At 46.4% G+C, this 25,251-nt stretch overlaps 1 protein-coding gene and 1 long non-coding RNA gene across 36 annotated transcripts in view; one reads left to right on the top strand and one right to left on the bottom strand.

The window, feature by feature from the left end:
* The window catches only part of NEDD4L (NEDD4 like E3 ubiquitin protein ligase), a 136,297-nt gene that overhangs the window by 22,394 nt on the left and 88,652 nt on the right, over window positions 1–25,251 (bottom strand). For 25 of the 35 annotated variants that reach the window (XM_086867240.1, XM_086867238.1, XM_086867231.1 and 22 more), the window contains 5 exons: window positions 3,825–3,875; window positions 1,810–1,871; window positions 1,591–1,693; window positions 1,192–1,358; window positions 163–295 (listed from right to left, as the gene is read on the bottom strand). In XM_086867240.1, coding sequence (XP_086723366.1) covers window positions 163–295; window positions 1,192–1,358; window positions 1,591–1,693; window positions 1,810–1,856 — 450 coding nt within the window. In that variant the 5' untranslated portion in view covers window positions 1,857–1,871; window positions 3,825–3,875. Of the gene's footprint in view, window positions 1–162; window positions 296–1,191; window positions 1,359–1,590; window positions 1,694–1,809; window positions 1,872–3,824; window positions 3,876–22,080; window positions 23,771–24,364; window positions 24,469–25,251 lie in introns of those variants that run through there. The other 10 variants (XR_015280168.1, XR_015280170.1, XM_023944204.2 and 7 more) reach the window with 5 other exon arrangements.
* Window positions 189–5,902, top strand: LOC111941143 (uncharacterized). Its single transcript, XR_002869866.2, has 3 exons — window positions 189–391; window positions 4,727–4,814; window positions 5,564–5,902. It is a non-coding gene; the product is annotated as an uncharacterized LOC111941143 (long non-coding RNA).

Below are 25,251 nucleotides of genomic sequence, written 5' to 3'. Positions count from 1 at the left end.
CCCTGGCTGCATTGTCACTGTGCTGCCAGCATTTTCCCAAGGCAATTTCCACAAGTGCCAGGTAAAACCACGGCTCTCTGTGCTGTGTGGTAATTAGCCACATGTGAGAAATACAGCAGCTCCAAGTTTAGTCAGCTCCTTAAGGCCGAGGCTTGGGCATACCTCAGGAATGTCTCCACTCTCCATAGGCTCTGGCTCCAAATCCTCGCTGATGTGGCGCCGAGAGCGGAAGCGCCGGTGAGCTGCCTCTTGGTTTATCTGCCTGATGTTGTTATCTGACTCGGACCCCACATCGCTGCAGCGGGGAATCCGGCATGGAAAGGAGAAAAGAACAAGAAAATAAGCCCAGTTAGACTAAGCCCCTGTTTTGTCCATTCCCTTCGAAACTCAGGTAATGCTTTTGATTATAAAAATCATTATTCATGCATGTATCAAGCTTCATAATTAGAAGACTGTTTAATCCCTCAGTTGAAAGAAAATAAAACTGGAAGCACTTCACAGAACATCAGGTTGGGAAGGACCTTGGGGTCATCTGGTTCAGCCTCTCCAGGCAGGGAAACCACGGCCCAGACAAGATGACCCAGCACTCTGTGAAGCCCAGCCTTGAATGTGTCCAGTGCTGGGGGATCCAGCCCTTCTTGGACATGGCTTAGCGGTGCCTTTGGCAGTGCTGGCTTCATTCATGATCTCAGTATAACTCGTAACACTGTCAGTTATTCACACTCTGTAAAATATAAGCTCGCCACAGCTTTCTAAATCTAATGTTGAGAAGATACCGCCACGGCTTGCAGACCTCTCTGATAGCACATTCAGGGAATGAAGCCTATTCACAGAATAATAGCCAGGATCTCCTCAAAGCTAATCTGTTCAACTTCATTAAAACTTAATAGAGTTGACTTTTTTCCTTACCTCTTCAACAGTCTCTATAAACAAAGTAATTTATTCCTGTTAAATTACTTACTGAAAAATTCCTTATCTTATTATCCTATTCCTTAGCTTATTATTCTTTATTCGTTATTTTATTCCTATTCTAAGGTGCATTGTTAACACACTGCCTTCCCTGCCATCCCAGACTTCCTGGAATTTCCCAGAACGTTCTGTGCTTCTGTGATCTGCTGGGCCATGAACAAAGCACGTTTTCCTTTCAGCCTCAGCCTGCTTGTCCATCCCACACAGCCCACAGCTGCTTACATGAGGCTGGGTCGGTGCCACTGGGTGGTCCTGTTGTTGTGATTCACGTAGTAAGTCCGCCCCAGGTTGTCCACCTTCTCTTCCCACCCAGGAGGCAGTGGAGGAGGTGGCAACTCCTCCTGACGTTGAGACGCGGCGTCGCTGGAATCCACCACGTCCCAGCCATGCTTAGGAATGAAGGAAAAGACCTCCATGGTTAGAGTGTGCACCTCATCTCAATGAGAAAAGAGCTAAATCCCCATCAGTCTATTAAAGAGGGATTTCCAAAGGTGGCCGGGTGTTCTGCTGGTGGCTTGGAGCCACAGAGAACCAACAGCCAACTTTGATTCTGGGGCTTTATCCTTCGAGTGCAGCTGACTACAATTTTTCTTGAATCCTTTCACAAGGATTCAGCCTCACCTCAGAGTCATCCCTCTGATCACTGTTTTCTTCCTCTTGGCCACCATTTTTGGGCATATACGCCATCTTCAGTCTCAAGAAACCCTTCACACGAGATTTGTGGCTACAAGACAAGGAGGTACATTGCATTTAACAACTCCTAAATAATTGCAAATAAAAAAATCATGAAATAAGAAATGTTTTAAAGTCTTCAAATGTTTTAAAGGTCCTTTCTCTCACCTTCTTGGTCTGAGGAGGAAATCCTTAAATGTGTATGGCCTCTCCATAGTTGGGTCTTCAGTCTGCAAGCAGCAGAGAAAATTGCAAATTAAAGGGCTTGTCCACAAGTCCAACCACATAAAGAACATTCACACAACAGGCTGACAGATTACATCTCTGATTTCCGCTGAATCCTGTTACCTAAAGCCTGGAACTTTCTATTTCTTGAGAATTTCAGCTTTCTTACCAAGTAAGTCCCATCCTTCACATGTGCAAAGACACAGCTGCTGTAGGTACAGAACCAGGAGTTTCAGATGCCAAGGGAAAAGGATGATGGATCCACACACACCCATCCAATCCCCTGCTGATTGTCTGGGGAACTTTATTCTAAACTTGAAGCATGAACTGTGTTATACTTGGCAGCCTCTCCTTTCACTGCCTGACCTCTGCCCCTGCCAGTGCCCACTTGCTCTGGGAGAGACAGGCTGCCTGTTTTGCTCAGAGATTTTAACAAGCTCACCAGGACACCAGGGCATGCACGATTCAGCGCTGCTGTTCAGCACTCAGCTGCAAGGGATACGCTCCCAGTGAGGAGCTGTATGTTTTACCCAAATTCTGTCAATAGTAATTAGCTGGTATTGGAGAAACAAGGATTCTGCCAAACCGATCGGCAGGATGAGACAGCTGAATATGAATTTGTTAATAAATGCATGGCAATGGCTCCTACTGAGGCGGGGAAGGATGAGCCAGTGTGCACACACACCTTCCCAACAGGTGACTCTCTCCCTGGAGCGGGGCAGCAGCAGGTGGGGAAGTGCCTGGGAAGCTTCTGCAAGGCCACAGCTACTGAAGGAAGGACTGCTCTGAGACACAGCAGCTTTGCCATTGAAAACATCTGAGGGGAAAAGGACTCTTCCCACTGTTCCACCAGGGCTGCTTAGACCATGTCTGTGCGTAAGGATACATAAATGTAGATATCCTCACAGGCCCGGACCAAGCAGTCCTGAGAGCACAGCTGGGATGACAAGAGCTCCCATGAGAAGGGAACAATACATTTGGCACCACAAAGGTGCTCCCCACCCTTCCCCTGTAGCTTTCCACTGCTACAGTTTATAACCCAACACACTGCCTACAGACTCCAAATCAACCAGAACAGACACATCTAAATAAACATCACTGTGCAAGTCATTACAAAGCCACTTTTCTCCTACAATAACATCCATCAATAGCAAGAAGTCAAAATCAGACACAAAAAGCCAGTTAGGCTCAACTGACACCTCATTTTGATGTAAACACTGCAATAACTTCACCCATCCACACATAAAAAGCCCTGCAAGGCCACAGATGTTAAGATTAACATGCATAACTTTTAAAAAATATTAATTACATTCAGCCAATGTTAGTCATCCAAAACAGTATATAATATCAGAAATGTGTGTACTAAGGCTAAAGCCTTGGTACATATATACATACACATATACATTTATTCCTATTTATAAATATATAAACATAAATTGCACTTAATTTAGCATCTAGTTTTGCAGCCCATGCAGAATCCTGGCTGCTGGGGGGAAACCAGACAACTGGAGCCTTACAGAATTACAGCACCAGCTTTACACTGAATTCCTCCATTAATTAAGAAACAGAAACAAACATTAGCACCGTCAAACCAAACACCTCAAAAGTCTGTTGACAATAAAATGATTCAAACCCCGCGTTGCTTACTTTCACAATTGATTGCTATTGAACTCTTACTGCTGGCAAAGAATTCAATTTCAGCTAAAATAACGAACAGATGACATAGTTCTGGCAGCCTTTTGGCGTTTCATGCATTTGCTGAAGCAGATCCACTCTCATGATGCTTTTTTGCCATCCCTGCCATGCACAGCTGATGCACCTCCCTGTCCCAATGCAGGTGAGGCCTGGATGTCCAAACCAGTTTCCTTTAAGCTCTGCTGGGAGCTTTAGGAGAATGTAAGTGGTGTGTGCAACCAGGTGCCCATAGCCCCAGGGGTTTTCAGAGACGTGCTGCTTACCGGGAGGTGACTGAGCGGCACATCCACCTGGCCCAGGAAGTCGTCTCTGGTCTGTCATACAGAAAGTAAACTTACATCAGAAAAGCAAACAATAATAATTATCAATCTAGTCACAATGAGACAAAAATAAAGATGGTCGAGTACCATTATTTTAGGAATCACTGGTTTTGACCCTCTTATTGTTTCCCATTTTTTGTTGTTCTAATTAATTTATCTCAGCACAGCACTTCCCGAGACTCTCCAAAGAGGTTCCTGAGCCCACGGCACATGTGGTGCTGCTGGCACAATTCTGTGAGAATTCCATTTCTGGGGGAAACCACCAAAACCAACCCAGAACCCCCCCAAAGCACTGAGAAGGCCCAGGTGGTTTCCTGTTGAAGGGGGACAGACACAAGCCTCCTACACTTACCCATGGTGGGAGCAGCTCAGCCAGAGAGGGAGAATTGCAGCATTTGGCTCTAGCCTGGGAACGTTCCCCACAACAGGCAAAGCATGGAAACACTGGCAGCAGCTGAGGCCAAAGGATGCCCGTGGCAGACGGGTGTTTGCTGTCAGAGCTGGGCCCTGTGCTCGAGGGACGCTTGGGATTCACTCAGACAGCAATTTTCAACATCAAGCAGTTGTGTTCTTCCAAACCCAACCATGGACCAGGGAAGGCGGCTTCTCCCAGCTACTGTTTGTGACACCAGATACCAGCCCCAGTGATTCCCAAATAACCTGCTGCCTATTTATAACCATGCTATGCCTGGAATTCCAGGAAGTGCATGCTGACACTGCAGAGCCAAGTTTACATATTTCTCATAGCAGAGCATTAAGTTTAATATTAAAATTCATATTTTATATGAGAACATTGTAAGAATTCTGTTTCTACTACAAAGGATGATGTTTTGTGATCCCCACAGAATGGACACATCCTGCTGTGCTGGATGCTACAGAACAACACAGAAAGCACCAAGGACACTGTGGTTTTGCCACTTTTAAGTAAAAACAGTGAGTAAATTTTTCATTACAGAACATTGACTATTGATCTTCTTCCTAGCAAATACTAGAAATAAATACCTGGTAGCATGCACTGTTCTTAGGGAATTAACATTTTCCCCTTAATACTGGCAAATCCCAAGTACTCCCCACCTCCTGCTTCAGTACAGTCACTCCAGTAACAATCACTCTGAAGAAAACGTACACCTACTGCTCCATCTCTTCTTGCAGCTTAACTCATGGACACAGAAAATGTTCAGGTATGTTAGAAACAGCCTTAAAGAAGCTGAACCAGCAAAATATGTTTGTAGCTTACAGTGGAACTGGAAACCCCTGAGTCCCAGGCAGCTCTGTAAGCGGGATTACCTCCTCATCTAATTCTGCATGGATATGGTCACCTTTGCCAGAACTAGGGCTCTTGTAAATCAGTCTTTATGTAGCACTTGACTGTACACATACATCTGTAAGAAAAGGAAGACTAATATATTCATAGAAATATTTAGTATTTTTGTTCTGTGAAAAGAATTTTCTCTTGCAAGCCTCCACAGCCCTAAAATTTAGGCATTCTCACTTTGAGGCTTCCTGCTTCCAGCAAAGGCATCTCATGAACCACAGGAACCTTTTCCACTGCCTTTTCTTCCCATTTCTCATTATATTGATGCTGTTTGGGTTTTGCTTGCTTATTTCTTTTATATGTTCTCTGTATTCTTCACATATCTATTTGTAACTCCATCACCAATTGTATTTCCTTGTTTTCCCAGTACTTTTCCACGGCCTTTCCCTAGGCAGAAAGACAAACTCCAGAGCTCCAAGCCCTGGGAAGTACAAGGTCCCAACGCTATCTTGGTTCTTTCCTGGGAACCAAGGCCGAGAACAACTCTTGGAGACACATTTCATGGACAAAGTGCACCCAACCAAGGTGGGGTGCTCCAGAGAAGGGGCTTGCATCACCACTTGTCCTCCTAATTGGTGCTTTTCATCAATCATGCTAATTTCATATAAAACCTACAAATGTGTTCTCACCCCCGGGGGTGGGCATTTGGAGACATCTTCCCATAACTGCTCCTGAAGGCCTTCATTAAAGATCCCCTTTTATATTACCTCCTTACTAAAATTATCTCGAGTTTCATTTCCAGATTGGGAAAAAGGCAACAAAAACAAGTCTCTGTCACTAAAATGCACAGAGGCACCCAAGGCACTGTTCAGCTGTGCATCAGTCTCACACCACCAGCTGCTGCTCCCATCTGATCCCCAGAGAGAGTCATGTGTTCTGCACACCAAAGGCACAGGGTGCACATGCTCACCCAGCTAGAGCTTGACTCAGACTCTCCCAACCAGAAGTGACCCCTCAAATGCCACTGCTCCCTCAGTGCTGCTCCTGTCCCACCTGGAATGTGGCCTCTGGGTGGGCAGCAGGACAAGCACGTGTGAGCAGGGCTGGGGCAGGGTTCAGATGCTTTGTTATAGTCCTACCGCAAAGCCCAAGTAAACAAATCTTTCCCAAAATTTCTTAATTAGCCTTTAACACTCCAGAACAATTTTACAAAGTTTCAGCATCCCCTGCTCCACCTGCTGGATTGGTTTAGCACATTTATTGGAAGAGGAGAAAGTCAGACACTGCCCTATTTTCCAAGGAGCTCTCTTGAAATGAAAGGTAATCACGCCTCAGTGTTTTGGCAGAGACATAAATACCCCCTGTCTGTTCAGGAAACCCAAATCTGTCCGAGCACCTCTCTCATCCATGCTCTGATCCTGTGGGAAAGCAGCACCAGGCTCACACACAGCAGGTAGGGCAGGTGTTCTGTGCACTGAGCTTTCCCTGAGTGTGTGTGAGGGACCCCTCACCTGCACAGACACTGCAATGAAACCTGGCCACCACTGAACCCCAACAACAGCCAAGACCTCAGAGAAAAGGCAAAGGGAATAAACAAGGAAACACTTCATTAAGTGTAATCAGTAGTCAGTGACCGAAAAAGCTTTAAAAACCAACAGAACTACTTGGAAATTCTAACTTGTGCCAAACACCTCACAATGTTCATCGAAGGGGACTGAGGTGACAAGGTGACACTCCCAAGCCAAATGCATGTGAAAATCAGGCTGCAATTTGGTGCCTATCCAAGCTGCAAGCCAGGAAGAAAAGCCTGGGATAAAGTTGCAGTGCCCTAAATGCCCTCAGTCTCCAAAATAGCAGAGAAAAGAGAAGCACCCCTTGACACTTTGGTGCAAACCAGAACGTTTAGCTGAGCCTCAGAATTGTGTACAGGCACCTCAGCTTTACTTGGAACCACACCAAAGTATGAGTAAACTGTTGTATTGATGTTCATTTCAAACACTGAAGCTTGTTGTTTTCCAGAAGGGAAAGTGTCAATAGTTAACAGCTCAGCTGTTAGAGACTTGCTCATTTCAGCTCTGGAATAAAAGGTAAATATCACCTCAGCCATGCACCCTTTCTTTAAGCTGACCTCTAAGAGTGGTGAAATGCAGGATTCACCACAAGGTAAAACAGACACTGCAGTTGGGTAATAGCTGAGCACACAGCTACAACAGGCAGCTCAACTCCACTTAGCTTTATTCCAGCCTGAATAGAAGTCACAAGTTAGAAAACAGCAGAGGTACAACAGGTTAGTCAGGACTTTTGACTAAAAGGTTACACAAACAAGGTGAAGGATCTGCAGGAATGGGCAGGTCTCACAGGGCCATTTAGCTACGTGCAAAATGCTATTGAACCCCCCAAATGTGTGCAGACACTCCCGAGGAAAGGCTCTCCTGCTGCCATGCTGCAATCCTGTGCTTATCTGCTGCCTCCTAACACCAACATCATGGGGACAGCTCTCCCAGCAGCCCTGCTCCTGGACCTTTCCTGCCCGTTTCCTAACCTGGACCAATGCACTGCTACAACAGATCACCAACAGCACACAACGAACTCCTGAAAAGCGCCTGAAAATTTCATAACGTTGGGAACGATCCAAAGGGGTTCCCATGGAACACTCCCGGGTGAAAACACCATGGCCTTGGCCTGGGAACCACCGACACCCACAGAGCACAGAGCCATAGCTCATCCAAACTGAAGCACTGGACAGAGACAGTGACAAGATGTGAAGAGAACAGGCTCAAAGGGCCCCCAGATCCGGGGCTGTGGAGCTGAGCCCGGAGTGCTGCGGGTACAGAGCTCCCAGAGGTGCTTTGGCTCCCTGGCCAGACACCAGGCTGGGTAATAACACTCCACCCACCTACAGCTCCCTTGGCATCTTGAGGTGATCAGGATGTTCCCAGCTTCCTGACCTGAAAACTGTTGCGTACTATTTCTGGGCACTGTTTAAAGAGATGCCACATTCCAACCCAGATATTGCTTCATTTCAGAGCAGGCAGACACGATCCCTACAGTAAATTTAACTGGATTGTTAATGCCTTAAAGTAAACCAGAGTTCACACCTTTCCCAGACCACAACCATCCTATGCCATGCTTCAGCACACAGCTATGTGCCTAAATTATTATCCAGGTGGGAAAAACCTGCTCAGGTTCAGAGCCTGTCTTGACATTCATTCTAAATATATTACAGCCATGCTATTTCCAAACTTTTCAAATCACTGCAGCCCTGGAAAGACCGAATGTGATGAGAGTGGCTGTGAAGGATGCTCATGGGAACACACGTGGTACACGTGTGCCAGCTGGGGTTTGGTGGGAGAGAGAGAGGAGAGGGTCAGGGAACCCAGCCCTTGGGGACAGGCAGCTGGCTTCAACCTGCTGATCCTGACAGCCAAAGGCACCGTGCAAGATGGGATAAACCCACCTGGCAAAGCCAAATCCCAGCCTCTGCAGAGGACATTCTCAGCTCCACTGAGCGCTCAGCAGCCACCCTGGTAGAACAGAAATGGAAAATCAAGTACAAATTAAGCCAATTTCCCTGATGTAGCACTCAAACCCCTCACTTGAGAGGTGATGCACCATTGCTGCCAAGTCCTGGGAGACTGCTCCAGGAGTGGTCCAGACTGGCAGGCTCAGACAGCATCACATTTCCCAGCACAAATCCATTAGAGCTGCACACAGCAACGGGAGAACGGTGAGAGCAGAAAACACTGCTGCCTTCCCAGAGAGCTACGGGAAATCACTTGTCTCACCTGGAGAGAAAACTCTTCTGAACCATACTTTTACCAAAGTAAAAATGAGAAGGACCCAAAAAACCAAAGAGCATTTCAAAGTTCATCCAAGTCCTGTTAATTATTTTTAAAAAACTAAAAAGCTAGCAGCAAAGCACAATTTTATTAATTTAAAGCACATTTAACTGCACATGGCTAAAACCTTAAAGTATTAATTAGCCATCACAGATATCTCTACACCTAAGGCTCATCAACTCCCTGATCTCACTCTCATGAATAAAGCTACAGTGATATTTTTATGATATTCCTCTATCATTTGATGATATGATTCCTAAAATTCTTAGCTGGCAAGTTTCAGCAAACTTTCTTTCTTTCTGTACTGCAGTAAAACTCTTTTCATTTACATAAACTTTCAGAAATTCTGCCACTTGCCACTGTCATCTCTCTTCTTTCTTGAGCAAAATATTTTCAGCAGCACCTCCCAAGCATAACTAAAATTCCATTTTTCATTTGCTAATAATGGCAACTGACTACACTTTTGCAGGGGATCTCTGCAACCTGGCTATGTTATTTTCACTGATATTTTCTTAATCAAAAACATTGCACTGTAACCACAGGAAAAAAACCACGGAAAAAAATTGAGGGGGGATGGGGTGGTTTTCCTATTCCAAATCTCCAAGTGCAGGTAGAACAAACTATACAGGTGGATTATTTCCTAAAAAACATCTCCAATTATTCCTTCCCACCAGAGTAAACAAACGCTGACTTTTCCTCCAGGCAGCTCAATCCAACAGTGTCAATTACAGTTTCCCTGGTGCCTTCCCTCTCAACTTTCATTTTACGACCCAATTACTGCCCTCGGGTGTCAGAGCCAGCTCTGAGCACAGGGGAGGCTCCCGGTGTCACCCCTCGCTCTCCCGGGACAGAAGCAGGGAACATGCGGGCAGCCCTGATCCTGGGAGCCAAACCAGAACTGAGGCTCAGGAATTATGTCCTGAGCTGCCATTTCCCAGATGAGGCAGTGGTGCTCCAGAACCATCACAGCTGAGGAAGAAATGCCTCCTTCCTGGCACATGGACAAGCACAACTGCATCACTTCTTCAACAGGTTAAGAAAATCACAAGACATAAGCATCAATTATTTAAATTATTATTTAAATTCTAAATTATTTCTCTTGCACTGACTGCTGATTTGAACATAACAAAAAACACTGGGCACCTCTGCCAAGATCTGATACACTCCTGAAACACAGTAACAGCCAAGAAAATTCCAGACAATGTCAGGGAAGGAGCAACCAGTGAAGCCTTATTCTGTTCATTACTGAGCTGCCCACTGCAATGAAAGGTGTGACACAGGAGGCTGCAAACTGCTCCTCGCTCTCAGTTCCCAAAGGCTCTCTCCCTGTGATGAACAGAGTCAATACCTGCTGTTTTACCATTGCTACATTACCAACAGCCTCTGCAAAGATGTGAAACCATTCCTCCTTAGAGACTGAACAAGCCAAATGTGGACTGAGTAAAAGAGTAGCAATGGCAGGAAGGAGTTGATGCCTGAGATATTTAACACAGGCCTGAGCTGTGAGACGATGTGGAAAACAGGAGCAAAATCAATGTACAGAAGTGAAAGAATAGGTAGAAAGGATTTAAAAAGCAAATGCATTAGAACAGCTTCTGTCCTATGTTCTGTAAGAAACTAAGGAGTTACTTAAAAAAACCTCTCAGAACAAAAAAGAAACAATCTTCTTATGAAGTTTCATTGTAAACCCCCCAGAAAGAACAGTGAGGCACAACAGAATGGGCTCAAGTTCCCAAGGCAATAGTCAGTAAGCACCAAGTTCTAAACACTCTGCACAATAATCTGTCCTCTGCAACCCATGCAATAACTGCAGCCTGTGGTACCCAAAGAGCACTGCCAGAGCTGCAGCTTGGGCAGGAGCAGTTTGTGTCTCTGAACTCACACGTAAGGAGGTGGCACCTCGGCAGTTCCCCAGCAGAAGCCAACCCTCCCCTGCCCACTCCACACACGTTCTGGCACGGCAGGAGAAGGGCACTGCGCCAAGAACAGTTTTCCAAAGAACTCTGGCTGAAACTCTTTGCTCAGAGCCCTCAAGCCATCTTCCTTACCCGAGTTACAGAGCCAGAAAATAATGCAAGAAAGTCTCAAACCAAGTCTGGGAAATGTTGCTCTTCAAAAAAGCAAAGGAACGTTTTATGAAGCAGCATCAGAGTACATCGAGTACGTGCAGAGTAACACAAACACCTGCGTGCCACCTTTGATAGCTGAGGAGTCAAGAGGCACAGAATCTCAAAAACAATGGCATTCCAAGTCCAGAAACCGTAAATGTGAGGCCAGCTCGGTAAAGGCAGCAGGCAAAACACAGGCAGGTTTACAGCAGGAGGATTGTTCCAAGGAAGGGGGGCTGGTGTCTCTCCAAAGCACAAACAGCTGCATTTTACTACTTGGAAGCTGCCCAGAGGCCCCCCAAACTCTTTATTTGCTCAGCCTCATCCTCAGCACTGCTCCCACTGGGAGGATGCCCAGAGCACATTGCAGCACTCCCTGCTGCTGCCCCAGCAAATTGTTCATTAATGTTGTCTTGCTGCAGACCAGGAACCATTCAAACAACAGAGCTCTTATTGTCTCCACTACCATTTCTTCTCTCCTCTGCACTAATCTACTTATCCACTTGTCCTACCTTTTCCTTCTGCTCAAACGTCCTGCTTTTGCTGTTGCTTTTTCTCATCAACAGCAGGTCAGAATTTTGGATATATTCAGACTTTTAGATTCCATTAAATATCTGTCATGACCAGTTTTTCTGTGTAAGCTAAGTTATATTAAGTTAAGAAATACAACCCTCAGAAAAACCAAGTACTCTGAGAGTAGAAATGCTCTCCTGTGCTAGGGGGTTTATATTCCCCCTAAAGCTGTTCCAGTGCTTCTAATATGCCCTGGAGAAGTGTAGCAACTGAGATCTGAAGGACTTGAGATACAGAATGTATGCAGCTCTTGCAAAAGTGCTGGAAAGATGAGCAGCAGGATAGCTGGTTTTAACAGGAAGGTTAAAAATGGCCATCACCTTTTAAAACACATTCACCTCCTCCTGCAACATGAAGAAGGCAGCTGAGAAAGAAGAAAAATGGTCAGACTGTGACTTCTGTGGGAATTGAACAGAAACAAAACAGAAGAAATACATAGTTTTTCTCTCAAAATCAGTCAAAAATGGAACTATTTTAATAAATAGCTTGAAAAATAGAGAGATTAGGGGTGCATCACTTCCAGAGGCATGATGTGTATATATGCTGCACAGACATGCTGAGTAAGCAAAACCATGCACTTTGGAATTCTCTAACTAATGATTCTTTTCTCTGCAGCTCTTCCATGATTCTGGTCAAATTTACTGGCATTCTTCATACAAATTACAATAATTCTCAACTCAAGAACTCTGCAGCAAAGAACTGCTCGTTGAACAATGAAATTTTAGTCGTCCATCACACCCATCACACTGATGTGACATTCTTCCTAACTGAGCACTACTCCTGAATTTGGTCTCCTTGAAGTGCACACTGCTCACTGCAAGCAGCACTAAAATAATGTGAAATGACTCACAGCAAAGTAGAAGTCCCCAGTTTTCCATTCATGCCCAGGAGAGCCACTCATTTCTGCCATTCCACCCTCTCCATATCCACGCCATGCCCTGGGGCACCATCCACTCCCAAGAGCTCAGAGCAACGTCAGACACCCGCAATAATTCCCCTGTAACCTGAGCACGACAAGCCAAGCTCACGGGACCGGGGATAGCTTGGAACCAAATGTTTGTGTGACCCCTCATGAACCCCCAATAAAGCCTTGTGGGCACAGCAGCTCACATTTATACAAGCTGTGATTCCCATGCCAGTGGGGTGCTTGTCCAGCTCCCTGTGTGCCAAGCTCAGCTCCCTGTCCCTGGGGAAGCTGAGGGTGCACATCTTCATTAGCAGCAGAGCAGAAAGCTGCACTTCAAGTTTGCCTCAGTAATAACATAGGGTCAGGCCTTTGTTTAAAAATGACATCCTGGGACTGCAGCAGGGCTGTGAAATCTCTGCTCTCCCCAGAGCACCTGAGCACCCCATGAAGTGCCAGGGATGACCGGGAGCTTTGCCAAGCGTCCAGCTCCGTTCCATCACCACGCTTTTCTGGATCATGATGCACTGCTTTAGGCATGCAGGCTGAGCTTAAACAACAGAGAAGCGGTGGCAGGGAAATTAAAGTCATGAAAGGCTCTGCAGGCAGGGAAGTGAGATTGCTGGAATGGACTCGGGGAAGGCACGCTGACATTTATTCAGCCTGAATTTTCCAAAGGTACTAAGTACTTTCTTTCAGCTGGCTGATCCCAGCAGTACTTACACTCAAGAAGGCATTAGGCCGGGCAATATTTGATATCGTATTTTTGTTTTAATGATTCTCCTAATGTTATGGAAAAAAGCAAAGTTCACTGTAAGGGTTCTAAAGGCTGCTTTTCTGTGACACGAGACTGTGTCCTACGGGGTAATAATCAGAATCCTGAGGGAAACATGGCTGTGCACTGACCAGAGGGAACAGTAAGGTACTTCATGCTTACGCCACTGACATGCTAATTAGTGGATATTAATTACTCCTAACTTCTGTGAATTAATCACCTTTTACACTTACACGTGGTTCAAGCACTTTTTCCTTGCTGAGACCAAGAACCTTCACACCTGCTCAATTTTCAAGGTTAGAAACAACACATTTGTTTGGAGAAAGGATAGCCAAGATTATATTGTCTAGTTCATGGGGATTAGTCACTAATATTTACTGCCAGATTTTTGATATTTAAATTGCAGCCAGTTGAAAATCCAGTAGGTAACTGGTAATATGAACTCTCTGGGTAAAAAAATCAAGAACACAGGATTTTGTTTGTATTCTGGAATTCTGCACAACAATTTGATTAGAGGGAAAGCCAGAACTCCAGCACTATTGGCTGCAAATGTCTGGTCAGAGCTACCAATCCTCATTCAATTTAGGAGCAGAACAAAAGGCAAGAAGAGTTCTGGGCAGCTCCAAGCTCCCAGGAAACCTCTGCAGGAGCCTGGGAAAGGAGCAGCCGCTGCCAGCTCCCACATCAGCTCCGTGGAGAATGGAGCTGCTGCTGCCAAGAGGCAGCTCCGCATTCTTCCCTCCCTCCCTGCATCTGTTTGGGCTGCACCTGGCCCAAGGGAGCTGGGTGATGGCACCTGGCACAAGAGAGCTGGGTGATGGCACCTGGCACACAGGAGCTGGGTGATGGCACCTGGCACAAGGGAGCTGGGTGATGGCACCTGGCACAAGAGAGCTGGGTGATGGCACCTGCCCACTCAGACCCTCTGGAACTCACTGCTGGAGACACAAACACTGCCCAGCACAGCCCACTCAGCATTGGGGACACGTCCCATGCGCTCCTGGCAGGGCCAGGTAACCACTGCGACTTTTCAGAGAGATCAGGTCCTACAGCACCCACCCAGTGGGAAAGAGAAGGAGTTCACACTCTTCCTACAGGCTGGTGAGAGTTGGGCAGTTAGTTAATGCACTGAATGCACAGGATTTGCAAGCTTAGACAGCAACCCAAGCCCCTACAGCCACCCTTCTCTCCCTCCCCTTTTAACAGAACCTCAGCTAGGGGACAACAAAACACCCAAACTCCAGCACGATGCAATTCCCTAAGGAAAAAACAGTGCAAGGTTTACTGCGGGGATGGCAAGAGCAAGATTGATTCCAGCTCTCTCACTAAACATAAAGCAGGTTTGCTTTCCTTTAACACATTTGCATTGGAGGGCTGTTGCAAAGCCAAAACTATATTAAAAAATGGTGACATCAGACCAAAACAAATCTCTAAGACCAGTTCCCACAGTGAAATGGTTCCCAGAAGGTTTTCCCTACTCAGCCAGTGTGCCATTCCTCACATTTGCAAACAACAATAAAAACAGTATTTCACTTGCTCAGTTAAGATCAGGAATTTTTATGCAGTAAATTAAAAATGTGTAATAGACCTCAAATAATATCACCACAAATTAATTGATTACTGAAAACCTCTTTTTCATACTTCATGTTTTACTAAACCCTTTCAGAAATTGCTGATATCCAGCTTCACACATCAGAGACAAGGCAACCGCTCGAAAATGGAAATATAATTTATTTCATTATGCAATTTTTATGCACAGAGCGGACTCACAAAAGTATATTTAGGCCTTGGATAACATCCAAACTAATAATTAATTATGTTTTAAACTACTTGCAGTGTAATTCCCAATATTTCCCATTTTACCTGTTCTTTCCACAGCACTCAGTGCAATTTTTATTTTATTTCAACAACTTGTTTCATTCCTTTGCCTTCAGCTCTGGAAGCTTCTCCCACACACCCTTTTCACTTTTTCATTCCTTTCAGAGACAAAAACCTGGCTGGTCATCATGCTGGTTTAATTAATTTATTTTTCTGTACATAACTGCTGACTTTTGGAAGCTCCCAACATCATCCTGGTAGATGAAAAGATGGATAAAAGCATGGGATTTCAGATGAAGAGATGCAGTAATATATTCTACAATGAGATTTAATCTGGAAAGTAACTAATCAGGGTAGATTTGGCTTTGGAATAGCTGCTGAAGTAAAAACTTCAGTCTGCGTGCAGAACTTCTGTTCTGTTTATGTGTACAAAACATGAACGTTCTAAAACTCATTATTACTTGACAGCTTTTCTCAAACAGCAAACCAGCTGAACAGCACAAAAAGCAATCAACACTCTCTGGTTTCTTATCTGTAATTTTCTGTGGCTAGATCTGCACCAAGGCAGCTCTGGCTGGCAGCTGCAGCGTTAAACTCGTGTCAGCATTTCCAGTATAAATTCTCCACTTTGGAGATTGCTGTGTACCCAAACTCACATATGGATTTGCCATGCAGGAGCAAAGAGATTATTACTGCTCTTTTGAAAAGTGATACTATTTCCATCTCTGCTGCTCTAAGTTTTATTCTGGTTTCTTCACAGAGAAATACCAACAGATACAGTTTTCAGAGAGAAAAAAATGCCTGACACAAAGTTCAGAATCCCAGGGAGCTCTGGGAATGTGGAGGGATGAGGTAAAAAGACAGCACTGCCAGCTATTGACTCTGAAAACTTGACTAAAAACTAGATGGGTTTCTTAATTCTGCAGGCTAATCTACACTACTTGCCATGAATTATTTGTCCTCCACCAACGGGGGCAGAAAAAAAAGCAAGATTTATTCAGGTCCTGCCTTGAAATGCAGCTCCTGCCCTGGCCAGGTTTGAGCATGCCACCTCCCCAGTGCTTCAGAACCCACCTGCAAGCTGATGGACACCAGAATTAGCAAGGGGGCAGGTGACTTCTCAATGAGGAGAGAACTTTTGTCCTCAACAGAAAAGCTGAAGAGACCCAAGGAATGGAATTCATCACCCTCTACCTGCAGCTGTCAATAAAGTCCTTACCTGCAGAGAGCAGAGGCTTTCCAGGTGGCCATCTGCACTCCCTGCAGAGCAAGTGGAGAGCCAGGAAATTCACAGCACTATTCATCTGAACCATTTAAACCTCCAGCTAAGGGCACATGAATGATTTCCTAGAAATGCCTGTTAGAGCCCAGGTAGCAACCCCTGAAAAAGGACTGCAGACTCAGACATGTGCAGCCCAGAAGGAAAAGCAGCTGTGAGGAGAAGGCAGCCTCTGGAAGGTGCCCACACCTCCCTCCCGAGAATGCCAGAGAGCAGCTGAGCTGTACCAGTCCAGCTGGCCTGAAAGGGACACACTGACAGAAGGAAGACCTGGAGTGCTGTATCCAGGCCAGGGTCCCCAGCCAAAGAAAGAATGAAAGAAAGATGTGCAGCTGTTGGAGTGGGCCCAGAGGAGCCCATGGCTCCTGGAGCCCCTCTGCTCTGTTCTGCAGCCAGGCTGGGGGTGTTCACCTGGAAAGGAGAAGGCTCCAGAGAGAGCTCAGAGCCCCTTCCAGTGCCCTAAGATTGCCCACAAAAAGGTGGGAGAGCAACTTCTTGCAGAGGCACAAGTGATAGAGCAAGGGGGGAATGGTTTTAAAAGGGGACAGATCTAGATGAGATATTAAGAATAAATTCTCTACTCAGAGGGTGGTGAGACAGGCACAGGGTGCCCAGGGAAGCTGTGGCTGCCCCACCCCTGGAAGTGTCCAAGGTCAGGTCAGGCAGGGCTTGGAGCTACCTGGGATAGTGGGAGGTGTCCCTGCCCACGGCAGGATGAACTTTAAAATCACCCCAAACCGAAATCATCCTGATTCTGTGCAAGTCTCCAACACCTGGTCTGCTTTCAGTCCCCAAATCAAATCCTAATGGAGTAACTGCTGCTTCCAGTATCATCTACATGGAAATGGGCCAGGCAGGCAAGCAGTGAGATACAAGGAACAGGATTTGTCCTGTTTTTGTCTATTTATTCTTGTCTATTTATTCTTTGGACTTGGCAGACATTTAGACTTGGGGTTCAGGAACTACACGTGAACCCATACCAACTCAAGCCCTAAGGATGTACCAGTGTCTCTGGACACCAGGAAATGAAAGATTGAAATGAAGAGCTGAACACTGCTGGTGACTGAGCACAGGAGTGGCACAGGCAAGAAGTGCAATGCTAGAGAGGAAAACCAAGATCCCTCCCTGAACTGTATTAACACCAAATAACACTCATGTCTGGTCATGGTGATTTGAAGGGGTGAAAATCCCTTTTTGTTTTAATGAAACAATGAAGATTCTCATCAATTTTCCTTGTGCTGATCAGCAATACACAATGCACTTGGTGCCTTGTAACAACTCGGGAGAGAGCCAGAGCTTACTCTGAAACATCGACGTTTATTTATTTTTAATCACACTGTTCACTTTATGGGCTCAAGTAGAAAAACAGAATGATAACTTGGAACTGAATTTCATACCCACCAAAATGTACCTCTAATTTTGCAAATGACACTGCTGAAAAACTTGAACAATGCTGTTCCTTCCCTGTCCTTTCAACTGTCCCCAGAGGCAGCACTTTACAAGTGAAGGCTGCCAGCACAGCCATGTGCTGCCTCACCACTCCATTCAGATGAGCCATGGGGTGGGACTGCTTGTTTAGGAATTCTTCTTTCCCAACCCACTGGAGCAGGGACAGACCAGAAGTTGGAAACACATGGATAAGGACAGAGAATGCTGTGCCAAGGCTTCCATTGCATTGACCATGCACAGCATGGCAGAAGCCTGAGCCCCAAACCAGGCTAGCAGGAAACACCAAGGTATAGGGTGAGCTATTGGGCATGTTTCCCCTTGATTTGCTAATGTGAGAGATGGTGTGTCATGATCACATCCCTTTCCTGACAGCTCCTAACTCCATCCACAGCTGGTGGGTCGGCTAGGCAGCCTTTTCTGCAGGAAGAGTCTGAATGTGTTCCCAAATAGAACTTCCTGCAGAGCTGATGTCAACCACAGTCCAACCAAGGCAGAAACCCTGCAGGAGGCTTTCCCTGTGCAAGAAAGGTCTATGGAAGTGCTGAGCTCTTTAGACAGACATTTCTAGTCCTGGATAGGGCAGAAACACACATCTTTTCTATAGATGACTTAACATTAGCTATACTGTGTAACATATTATACTGGACACCAGGAAACTGTCCCCAGCAGCTCCTCCAAGGCCATCAGCAAACCCACTGACCTACTTTGTCTGAGGCCAAACTCACAAATAAACAAACCCCAACACGAATAATCTGATTCCACTCACAGGTCTCACAATGAGATGGTTCCAAGGTTTTAAACTTGCCTTGTAGTAGTCATTTTCTGCATGGATTGCTATCAATTCTTTCCAAAACTTTGCCCCGGTGGAAATCTTTTCCAAACCACAGGATGTCACAAAGGTACAAAAGAGTTACCAGCAACCTTTCTGTGCTGAAGGGGTGTCACTGAAACCAATTAAAATGGGGAGTGGAATGAAAGGACTAAGGAAGCATCCAGCCCCTCTAGAAAAATAAAGTGTCAAAATCCACTGTGCATTAAAATACATTATGATGTGACTGAAAAAGAGAAAGTGTTTTTTCTCATCTCCATTGCAGCCATGTAATTGTCAGTGGCTAATTACCAATTTTAGAGAAGGATTCCATCCAGCAAACACAGCCTTTCCCCTGCACAGCTTTGTTAAGAGCAGTTGGCTCTGCTATGGGTGATAAAAATGACCCCTGACCACCACTGACACATCTCAAGTCAAGCAAGGCATGTCTGGGGGTGGCACAGCCCTTGGGAGTGGCAGAGCCTGGCAGCAGCACTTGCAGTACCTTGATTCCACCGAGTTCCACATTCCTCAGATGAACTTTTTAACCACTTCTACGGAGTCTGTGTGAAAGCCATCATGTGCATTGCACATGTTCAGCCAACCCTGCTTCCACTTTGACAGAAAGTGTTGCCAGAGCAGAGTTTTAGCCAGAGTTCAGGCACTCAGTCCCTGCTTTGCCATGTGGTAGCTGGGACGAAGCTGCCACCTTTGGTGCCCCCATGCACCCTGCAATGCAGCACTCTGGCCTTTGTGACTGCTCAGCTGCTGTCATCAGAGGATCCCAGGATGGGGTGGGCTACAAGGGATTGTCTTGTTCCAACCCTCTGCCATGGGCAGGGACACCTTCCACTGGAGGAAGATTCCCTTCCCCTTATCTGAGCTCGCTCTTTTTGGTTTATGCATCTCAATCCCAGCTGGCATCTTTGGAGCACAAATAGATTCTCTGTACTTTCGTAACAATATTTATTCTAAAATGATTTCTGAGAGAGGAAGAGCGGAGATGTGAGAAATGCAGGCTTGCAGAACCCAGAGGTGCCGCTTCTGTTTGTTTACTAAATATATTTCAGTCCTACTCCTGCAACACTTTCCTAGGGCACGCTGTATTTTGCTCACAAAGATGCCTTTGTCAGCTCTCTCCAACAGCTGTCCAGTACATTTTTGAAGTGTTTCCCACAAATCCAGCTCTGCACTCACAGCCCCCAGTGATAAACAACAGCAGAATGTGCACAGACATTCTATTGCACGGCATATAATATCAGAGCAGGCAAAAGAATTTGCAACAAGGCTTCCAAATAAAATTTTTCACAGTTTGACATGAGCTCAGCCTCTACTTAATATTTTACTCTGTCTGGTAATGGAAGACATCCTGCCTGCCCCAAAGCACTTGTCTAAAAGAGCAGATATTTGAAAGGTCACAACCACTCGGAGCAGCAGGACTGCAGACGCCCGCTCGGATGTTTGCTCTGAGATAAATCAGGCTGCAGCAGCTGCTGCTCCCAGCCCCAGCCCAGGCCCTATATCAATCACATACACATAAACTTCTTGCACTGGGACACACCACAATTACTTTTTTTTTCACACTATCAACTATATAAACCATGGCAACCTCTCCCTTCAGCTTAAGAGATCAGATATTTCAGGCACTCCCTTATTCACATCACAGATCTTTCAAACGAACTTCTGTGGGACACATTAAAAATGGCACCTTAACAAGGAATGTTCTGTGGTTAAAAAATGCAACAAAACTTGCACCAAAACGCTTCCATTCCCCACACTTCCCACGGCATCCTGCCCAGTCCATCACCTCTACCCACAGTATTTCCGGATTTACTACAAAGTTGAGAAACACCAAAAAAGGGTTAAGTTTCAATCAGTTCTTTTCCTTTGAGAGTTTCTGCCCTGCAGGATGCAGCACCATGTGGGCTGAGCGCCTCTGAGCCTGCCTCGATCCATTCCTCACGGTCACTCAAACCGAGAGCACAGAGGAAACAATTTCCTCATTCTCCTCCTCTGGGAACACTGCTGCATGTCTTTGGGAGGGGAATTGTTACCACAGGGGGAGATGAAAGGAGGGACTTGGAGGGAGAGATCCTTTAGGAAAATGAGAACTGCTGCACAGACCCCAGGGCACATCTCTGCAATCCTCTGCTGCCTCTGTGCTAGGTCTGACATCCCACAGCAACCTGAAGAACTGGCTATGGTGGGCCAACAGGAACAGCTCATCTTGGAAAGGAGAATAAAGGGAAAGGGAAAAACAGACAGACTTTTTTCTGCTCCCTTATGAGTCCTAGAACCAAACCTATACCAGCAAGGGATTTCTTTTTATTTTACTCTTTGAAGAAGGTTGGAAACACAGGGAGCTCACGAGCCTTTCCACAGGAAAGCTGCAGAGTCACCCCTGGCCTTGCTGCAGGGAGCAGCTGTCCCTGTGCAGCATTTCAGTGCCTGAGAGCACAGGAGCCATGGAGCCTGAAATCTCCTCAGTGACCATGCCACAGCTGGAGCCAGAGCTCGCTATGCTAAATACAGCAGCCCTGAGCTGGGAACTCGAGTGGGCCGTGTTGGATTGCACAGCAAAGCAATTTAAGCAAATGACTAATCTAAACCCTTCGGTTCTGTTCCTACTTTGGGCTTCGAAAAAGTAGCTGAAAAACATCAATCCTCACCTGCTGTAACAAAGCAAACCCAGAAGATAAATTTTGCCATCCTAACGCCAAATCAAGGCAAATCCAAACAACGAGAGTGTTTACTGCGCTGTGCCGAGCCACTTGCACTTGGATCAGGACTTGCAGCATACAAAAAGCATGACGTGTTTTTCACTTCCAGAAGGAGGAAAGAGAAATTACCGTAACAAAGGTTATTTTTTCCCCAGACTTCTTGGTACCTTAACTAAGTCAGTATTTGAAAATCTCCTGATTGAAATTACCCTAAGATTCCCACAGCCTTAACAACTACTTCATTACAATACACATTTTTAAAGTGTGTAGAGGGACACGTGTGCCCACTACACTTAGTGACAAAGTATTTGTTTTTAAAACCAGAGTGCACAAAGAGTTCTTCATGCAGCAAGATCTCAGCCAACTAAACTAACAGGAACATAAAATTTGCTATTTAAATGCTGTGATTTTAAAAAAATCTTTCCAGCTGACGTAACAGTGAATTAAGAAACATGTGACAGTAAGATCTGAAAATATTACCCTGGATGTAATCATGACCGAGGGCAAAGTTACACGAGATTAGAAATGGAGGCGATCGGTAGCTTGCTCCACAGAAAGGCAGAACATTCCAGCACTAACAATGCAAGTGCTGCAGTTGGCTCCAGTCTGGCAGCCTCTGTAAGGCAATCCGTGTTTTGCCAGCGCACGTACTTTAGCAGCATCATACTTACTGCGGGGCCGGCTGCCGTGGGACCGGGGGTGCCGCTGGCCTCCTTACCAACGGCCTGACTTTGTTCTTCAGGCCCACGTGTGACAAGAATCCTGAAGTGCTGCTGCCTCATGTTTTGATCCGGTCTGATTTTAAACAAGCATCCCTGCCCTTGAGGCATCCGCTCTACCGAATTGCTTCTAGGTATTTCTGCCCTGTTCCTGCTGTTTCCAGGCAGTTCCGAATTCAGCCCTTCACCTGCGGGGCTAATTCCCTCTGCTGGTGGCTGGACAGGGTAGGAAGTACTCCTTTCCAGCCGGATCCGAGGGTACCTGACCAACCTGTCCCCTTTTGTTCCAGTAAAGCCGAAGTTACCTCCACCTCCCACGCCTGCACCGCTCGTCTGTGGCTGCTGTAACTGGAGAACAAAGAACTTTTTCCCTGAATTTGCTGACAGATCTGGCACATGCTGCAAGGACCAGCGTCGGGGTTCAGGGGTGGGAGCATTATTTGGAGCCTCAGGACCAAAGGGAAGAAGAGTAACTTGAGGCACGTCTGCGCTTGAGGCCCGATGCTGAATCCTCACACCGCTTATGTTCAAAGCTGAAGCTGCTTCACTTGCTTCTTCTCGCTGGGCAGGCAGCAGAGCCTCCTCGCTCTGGTTATTAGTTGGAACACTACAAAATATTCTACGGTTACAGCAGACAGTTCCATCCGTCTGCTGCCCTAACTCTTCCGGCAGCCCGGGTGAAGAACTTTCAGGAGTCACCTGTGGAGTGCTCGGAGAAGAGCAGTTTTCAGCAGAGGATGCGTAACGCTCCCTCAAGTCTGCGAATTTACAGAGAGGCGTCTCCTCCGGAGACTCCAGGGCCGCGCACTCGTCGGCGCAGCCGTCGGCGCCTTTGCGCTGCAGCGAGATCTGCATGGATGAGCTCCTGGTGGGGCGCGTGTCGAGGCCGTTCAGCAGCTGCGGGATGAACATGGATGTGCTCCTTTTCAAGGAGCCCGCTTCGTGCAGATCTCCATCGCCGCCGTAATCCGCTCCGTGCCGCGAGAACGCGTGAGGGCTGCTTCTTCTCGGCAAGGTGTGGAACGCCATGAAAAAGTCATCTTCTCTCTCCCGGGCAAGGATCTCCGATTCGGGGGCTGTGTTGCTTCTCCCAGAGCCGAAATGAAACCGCAGCCGATGGGCCATGGTTTTACAGAGAGAAGAAAAGGAGAGGGAGAACAGCAACAATTCAGGCACTGCCAGAAGTTAAAAACCAAAGACATAAACTCCTAGAAAAAGTGTCCCATCTGCCAAACGGTTAGCACTGCAGCCCTGGGAGCGACAGATAGCAGAAATAGCCCAAGTGGCAAGCAGCATTCCAGGCATGATTGGGCAGGAGCAGTCAGCGCTCCTACACACATGGTGACATAGGGTAGGATGGTGGGAGTCACGTGGCCTGGTTCCCCCTCTCCAATGTAAGTGTGTGCGGAGTTTGTTTTTTCCTTTTCTTTTTTTTTTTATAATGCCAGCAAGAGCCTGAAACAGCACCTTCCCAGCTGCTCCTTTTCCATCAGGGAGGAGCGGCCCCAGCGGGAGAGCTTTCGCAGCTGACCGAGGCAGCGAATACACTCAGCACTGCTATAAATCTCAACCACATCAGATTCACAGGGCACACTCCGAGAAAGCACTTGCAGAAAAATCTAACTACAACACAACCGCTTCCATTTTGTGTTAAAAGTTTAAGTCAACACCACATGCAAATGAGGAAAATTCTTTCAAGCGTAACATTTTGGTGTGTTACAGCTCTGGGCTGTTATGGCAGAACAGTAATAAATACAACATGGTTATGCTTTCCATTTTAACCGTGCTCAAAACACAATTAAGCAACAAACTCTTCCCTTTAAAAAGCCCCAACAGCAATGTAACCTGCACACCCCTTTGAGTAACTACAAATTACAAACAAAGCAATCGTACACGTGGCAAAGATCTCTCACACAGTAAAAGCAGCAGAACCGTGCAGGACAGCAAGACACAAAGCTCCTTTTCCAGATTTACCAGGCAGCACAGGTGAGGGAAAAGCAGAGCTGGGTGTCGCATGTGCGTTTGTACCGATTTGTCCTGCACAGAACTGCCTGCTCCTGGCTGGCCTCCAGCAAGGGACTGGGCAACGCCACCAGGCGTGGTTCTGCCAGCACGGAGTACAGTTACACCCTCTGACAGCCAGAGGAGCTCAGGAGAAGGACAGGCAGACAGGATACACCAGAATGTGAACAACCACCCTAGATCAGAGCTCTGCTACAACCCTGAGGGCACTCACACGTGAAGGGTGCGCACACTTCTCAGCACGTAGCAGAAAAGGTTCTCTGGGTAACCAGAAGTGCAGCTCAATCTCAGGGCCTGGGCAGCTGTTCCCTGGAAGAACTGGAAAGCCTCAGTCTTGTCAACAGCTCTGAAAACCTGGATGCGGCGGGTCAGTCCTCTGCCTAGACATCTGAACTCTGCTTGCAAGCAGTTTGCTTTCAAAAGCCAGAAAATTGCCAATCCCAAGAGTAACGGCAGCTCAAACTGATCAAACTGCCAGCAGCCAATTCCACATTGTTTTATGTGGATTATGAGACACAACAAAAATGTGAATAGCCAAAAACGGTTCTGGAGATCGCCTTGTAGAAGCACCGGTGTTGTTATTATTTTATCTTCTTTTTCAGCTAAAACATATTTCCCAAGAACACGGTCTCTGCACCCAAAATGAAGCTGCATCCATCACACTCACTCTGTTGAGCTTGGGGAATAGAAAGGCAAGGACACCTGCAGAGACAGGGTGCACTTTGATAATTTGGGAACAAGAAGAAGGAACAAAGTCCTTCCAAGGAAAGCCATTTAAGTCTTGACAATAAGTATGTGAGAGTACAGCCAAAGTAATCAGTTCAGTGTCTCCTCATTCTAGAAACAGAACCTGATGGAAACCTGCTACTCCAAACCCCCCAAAGCAGTCACCTTGCCACAGACCTCCTGCAAGGAAAGCCATGGCTCCTAATCCCAGGTGTTGCCTTGGCCAGGAGGTTCCAAGCCCAAGGACAGACTGACTTTTGAGGCAGGAGCAGAACACACACAAATCAGTTCAACAAACAAAAGTGCTGAAACTGCCCACCCAAACTCGAAAATCCAAAGCAGTATGTCTGAAATGAGTATCCCCAGTCTGTCATT

The sequence above is a fragment of the Cyanistes caeruleus genome, chromosome Z (assembly GCF_971803275.1).
Source record: "Cyanistes caeruleus chromosome Z, bCyaCae1.hap1.1, whole genome shotgun sequence".
Classification (NCBI taxonomy): Eukaryota; Metazoa; Chordata; class Aves; order Passeriformes; family Paridae; genus Cyanistes; species Cyanistes caeruleus.
This window is presented reverse-complemented; position numbering and strand designations above follow the sequence as displayed.